At 50.6% G+C, this 5,715-nt stretch overlaps 1 protein-coding gene across 1 annotated transcript; it reads right to left on the bottom strand.

Moving 5' to 3' along the window:
• Positions 1 to 2,415: 2,415 nt before the first annotated feature.
• SP9 (Sp9 transcription factor) lies at positions 2,416 to 4,649 on the bottom strand. Its single transcript, XM_088135831.1, has 2 exons — positions 4,629 to 4,649; positions 2,416 to 3,759 (listed from the first exon to the last, which is right to left on the bottom strand). The coding sequence occupies exons 1-2, from the start codon at positions 4,647 to 4,649 to the stop codon at positions 2,422 to 2,424; spliced, it is 1,359 nt and encodes a 452-aa protein (XP_087991957.1). The 3' UTR covers positions 2,416 to 2,421.
• Between the last annotated feature and the right edge of the window lie 1,066 nt (positions 4,650 to 5,715).

A 5,715-nucleotide genomic window follows, 5' to 3' on the forward strand; every position in this document is an offset into this window, starting at 1 on the left:
TAAGGAGGAGACGATTGGAACGATTTTCCTCTTTTAGAAATACACTGTGGCTGTTAAGTTGGTGGTCAGAAGACAAAGGGAGTGAAAATAATTTTCATTTCAATAATTGCCTTCTGGTCAATTTAACTGTGCCTTATTTTGAAAGAGGCTGTCTAAATGAGATTCCTGTCCCAAATGTGTTCCCAGGCCTTATCCCAGGCTTTAATTATTCCTGAGGTCCCCCCCTCCCTTTCCTTCAGAATAAGACGCTGCACTGCGTAATCACAAAGAAGTCAGAGAGCATCCTCGAACCTTTTCAACGGCAGAGCCACTGATATTCAAATAACATGCAAGGGGCATTTGACTGCAGGGGGACATAAGCATTTCCAAACCACGATTTGCATAGATCAACTATCTTTTGAAAAGAAAAAGAGCAGTTGTCCTCCATAACATTAAAAAGGCCCAGTTATCAAATCAAGTGCTGAGTTTGGAAGGCTTTTAAAACGTTTACATTTTATCTCACGTTGCCCTTTACCGTTTGACATGCAAATTTGGCGCAGTTCATTTCGACAATTAAAAGGATCTTCCAGGGAAGCTTTGTCACTGAGAACATTCTGAGGGGTTTTCCCCGTGGACCAGCTGAGATAAAGTTGGCCAGAACAAATGATGTCTAGGAGATTAATTAGATATTTGATAAGACATGAATCTCTAATAAGGGAATACAAGGCACAGGGGGCTGCTATGTGCTCCAAGTCAAAATTAATAACATTTAACAAGATTTTCATTTAGGCATGAAATGTCTCTTGCGATTTATTCCCCGTGGGATTGCCTTCTGTAACCTGAGCCACCTTGGTGTAGATTTCACATGCATCCGTTTTAATAAATGTTTGCTCGGTCCACGTTTATCATTTCAAATCCTTTTTTACCGGCTCTCAGTTTTATGGAAATAGGCTTTGAGATCCGGGATGAGTTTTAAGGTTCTCTCATTCTTTGCTAGAGAGCCCTGTCGCTTTAGCAAGTTGTGCTCCTTATATGTCTCTTTCTAACATTCAGGTCAGTGGGACTTGGACACTGACTTCAAGGGGTTCAGTCCTAATTTTTTTTTCTTTAGGGGGTGGGGAGTTGACTTACAGTCTTTAAAATTCTGGCACCCATCATTTGGGAGAGTTCTTAATTGAAGTTTGTTCTTTAGTATGAATGGTGCACAGAATTTTAATATATTTAATCACAATCATAAACATGTTTACTCAGAATAAGTCGTATTGATTGCAATGGGATTTAATTCCTAATTAATCTGTTTAACATTGCAACTATTGTTTTAATCCCGTCGGTGCAATGTCTATGAAGAGGGGGGTCAGATTGCAATAAAAGTAAATAAACGGCGGGATTGACTAGGGGAAAATGAAACCCCAGAGCGCATTGTTCAGAATCCTTTAATAATACCAAAATGAAAATATTATGTCAAGATTTTTTTCCAATACAGATAAACGCATTTAATCTCTTTAAACAACCTTAAATTACTGGTGTGAGTGAAATGTTAACTCAACATTTTAAATATATTTTACATATATACTGACCTCCACAAAGTGCATCAGAAATAATAATTAAAAAAAAAAAGAACTCCTCTGAGTTTCAGAAATTCACCCCTCCCCCAAAATCAGAACTGACATTTACAAGGGGGAAAAAAGAGAACACAGTGGGGGGGGGGGGTGGAGTGTTTTGGGACCCTACTTATACATAGCTTTGATGAATTACAGAGATAAACTGTCTCGGATATTTTCCAGTTTGGTTTCTCACCTTGAGCCTTTGTATGTGTGTCTGGGTGTGTGTATGACGCACACGCGCGCAACGGACGATTACTTTTTTTCAGATTTAAATATAAAAGCATCATTGTAGAATATTTCGCCAAATAAGACTTGCTGTGTAGTCTGCAGTAAATTTAGATTTATAACTATACTATAATCACTCCAAAAGACAGCACCGTAGTCCTGGGTGGCGACTTCCGTTTCGTGTGGTTATTCGTTTGCCTCTGATTAGTCTGTTTTTTGGGGAGAAAGGTGAATGCGCGTGAGAAGGAGAGAGCGGGGGGGGGGCGGGGGGAGAGAGAGAGAGGAAAAAATAAATCTCCGGCCACTTGTATTGCTCTTCGCCAGGAAGATTAAGGTCGCGTTTATTGTTTGGGGAATGGTTGTATTGTCTGCGTCTCTGCTTGGAGGGCCGGGTTCAAGGTCTGTCCAACAGTCTGGAAGTCTAACAGCTCGCCCTCCGCGTCACCTTTGCACCATCCCACCCCTTTTCTCTCAAAGCTCCCGGAACAGCCGAGCCCGAGGGGCGGTGCCGCCGCGGTCGCCTTTTGCTTCTCCCCCGCGCGCCTCCTCTTTCTCTCGCGCTCCTGATGGCGGGCTCCCGTCCCGCCAAAACTTCTCCCGCCGCCGCCCGCTCTTAAGAGTCATTAGGCCCTGTTGTGGAGTCCTTGCCTCGCGCCTCGTGCAGAATAAGGTCTGGAGACTCGGATCTGGGCGTCTCCAAGTTGCTGGCGTCCGTGTCGCTGTCGCTGCCCTTTTTGCCCCCGCCTCCCCCGTTGTGCGTTTTAATATGTTTGCTCAGGTGGTCGCTGCGCATGAAGCGCTTGTTGCAGACCGGGCAGGCAAAGCGCTTCTCGCCGGTGTGAGTCCGCAGGTGCCGCTGGAGCTCGTCGGAGCGCGTGAAACGCTTGCCGCAGAAGAGCCAGTTGCACACGAAGGGCCGCTCGCCCGTGTGCCAGCGCAGGTGCGCCTTGAGGTGCGACGTCTTGCCGTAGACCTTCCCGCAGCCGGGGATGTGGCAACTGTGCAGCCCTTTGCGCCTCAAGCTCGCGCCCGCCGGCCCCAGACGCTCGGCCTCCTGGCAGTTCGGGCAGTCGCAAGTGGCCCGGCCTGAATAGCGCCGGGCAGAGCGCGCCGAACCTCCTCCAGCTGCAGCGGCCGCCGCAGCTCCTGAGATCATGGCACTGGCCGCGGCCACGGCGGCGCTGGAGTCCGTATAGGAAGGGAGCACGGGCTTGAATCCCTCCTGGGTAAGCAGGTGCTGGCTGGTGGAGAGCAGGTGCGAGGCAGCCGTGGAGCCCAGGCCGGTGGAGCTGAAGGCCGAATGTGTGAGGGAGCTGAAGTCGGCCGGGTTATAGGTGCCCAACTGGGAGTGGAGGGAGGCCTGGGGGGCGCCCGAGTGCAGCGAGCTTTGCAAGCCTCCGGCCGGGTTCTGCACCTCCAGCCACGAACTCGGGTTGGTATGCACGTCCCACCACGACGAGGCCGCCCCGTTAGCCACCTCGCCCGCCGCCAGCGTGGAATGGAAGCCGGACTTGTACCACGATTCGTACGGGTGGGCCATGCCCACCCGCGGATACAGGCTGTCTGCCGCCGAGCTGTGCACTTTGGAGATGAAGGCAGACTGTCCGCCGGGCTCTTGGGGGGACACGCCCGTCGCCGCCGAGTTGGAAAAAAGGCCGCTGTAGTCGCTGCTGAAGGCCGAAGAAGTGGGCGAGGTGGAAGCCAGGCAGAAGGCGCTGTTGGCTGTGCCGCTGCCGCTGGCCAGCCCGCTGGAGCCGCGGCTGGTGGCCACGGTGAAGCCGGACAGGCTGGAGCCCAGATTGCAGCTGGAGGTGGAGCGTTTCCAGGGGTGGAAGCTGCCCTTGGCGAAGGCGCTGGACTCGGGCAAGGTGGTGAGCGGGCTGGTGTTCCCGATCTTGTTGCAGGTGGCGGCCAGCATGGCCAAGGGCGTGGTTCCAAAGCGTGGCTCTTCCTGTGGGGGAGACACAAAACGAGCCCGTCAACCTCGCCCTCTAGCCCTGAGCGCGCATCGGACGCGGCCCAGCTTCCTTCACCCGCCGCGACGCTCACAGAAGGAGACCCCGGAAGCGCCCAGATCAGAAGCGTCCTTGCGAAAAGTTGGGCGCAATGGATCCTCCTTCAGAAAAGACCAAACAAAGGGAAAACTCCGGTTCAGTCTCGTCCCGCCTAGCTCGATCCAGGCACGTCACTTGCTCCCTGGGATGGTGCCGAGCGCAGGGAGAAGGAATTTAAGGAGGAGAGTCCAGAACACCCTAGGGCAGACGTAAGGGAAATGAAGAAAGACACAAGGAAACCGCATACCTGACTTTTCTTAAAGAGAAGGCTGAGGTTTGTCCATTTCTCTTATAGTGATGGCGGGCCAGGCCGACCTTAAAAGCAAATATCCCGGGGAGCGGGCGACAGCGGCACTCAGCTCTCTCTAAAGCCATTAAGAGGGGACCATCTTGCTAAAAGGAAGCGCGAGGAACACGTAAGCGCGATCACAGGACTTTCCTGCCAGACCGCCAGTAAATCTGAGGCTGCGAGAAATTGCTATGGGGTCAATTTAAGAAAATGGAAAAGGGGGGGGGGAGCGGTTTGTGCCAGGACAAATCAAAGCAGCGAGTAAAGAGGGTCGTAAGCTGAAACGGGAATTTAAAGACGCCCTCAAGGAGATGATTAGCTTTCTTTTATCATTCAGTTTATACCTCTTCTCCTGATTGCAACCACAAACTGATTCCTGCTGGATCAACACTGTGGGTCGAAAAGGGGGGGGGGGAGGAGATGGAGACGACAACGAAAATCGACCTCCGTGAGTATCAGAAGCCTTCCCTGACTTACCCCAAGGATAGACGTAGCCATAGCCAAGTCCCTTGCTGGGTGATCGGATCGGAAGGAGGGCTGTGCCTTGAAGGGAGGCTGGCGAATGTGCGCGACGTCCTCCCAGCTTCCCGCTGTACTCCAGTTGCACTAAGTACGCTCCTGGCTCTGGACCGCTAAACTCAGCCTAAGTGCAGAGAGCGCCTGCTTTGAAGTACCGCTGGCTGGGACTCTTACCCAATGAGGGAGGAGAAAGGACAAGCAGGAGTTGCCCCACAGCCAATCAGAAACTTGAGATGCAAGAACCAGGGCTCCGAGCGCGTGCCAGTCAAAGCCCTGCCGGGGGAGGGGGAGATTTTACTAGTGTTCTTTGGTCTTTTAAAAGCATTATACTGCAATTAACTCTTAAAAAAATAAATAATGCCTAGGTTGAAATACCGTTAAGGTCATAACAGGAACGAACAATAGGGATGCTACTTCTGTTTTTGGTGTTGATTTCTACGATGGGAGCACAAAGGGCAGGGTATAATGGCAAAACGCAGCCGGAATTGTTGTAATTCAGATTATTTCTCTCCCCCCCCCCCACGCCGCTTTCGTTTCTCCCCTTTATATCCCGAATATTGCACAGCTCATTAATTCTCCATTCATTAAACCAAAATAAAAGGATAACCATTCACCCTATAAGGCCTTTTCCTTCACCTTGGTCTTGTAGGGTATAGTCGCCTATAAGGCAGCGTCGTGCAGAACATAAAGTGAGGGCACTGTTACGCACATCTTTACCTCAACTATAGGCAGTGCTTGTATAGTATGTTTGCTTGTTCCGTTTGGAAGATTTAAGCAAGAGAGAAAATTGAGACGGTCTTTTCATTATGTAGCATGGACGGGCGTGAGAGCGAACTGTCTGCATCTTAGCCACCAGTGTCCGTTTGTAAGATTCCTCTACCTGTAACGAGCAGGTGTGTAGATTGTGAAAAGACAAGAAGACCCAACGTCAAGTTTGCAGGCTGCATTACATTTTCCACTAGCCTCACGAACTTGGGCGGAGAAGCCATCCTGGCTAATCAGCCCTCATGAACCAAAGCGTTGAACAAATATGCCTCATTTTCTC

This window comes from Python bivittatus, unplaced genomic scaffold (assembly GCF_059951505.1).
Source record: "Python bivittatus isolate LINGU-HERP-01145 unplaced genomic scaffold, Pbiv_v1 ctg000200_np1212, whole genome shotgun sequence".
Classification (NCBI taxonomy): Eukaryota; Metazoa; Chordata; class Lepidosauria; order Squamata; family Pythonidae; genus Python; species Python bivittatus.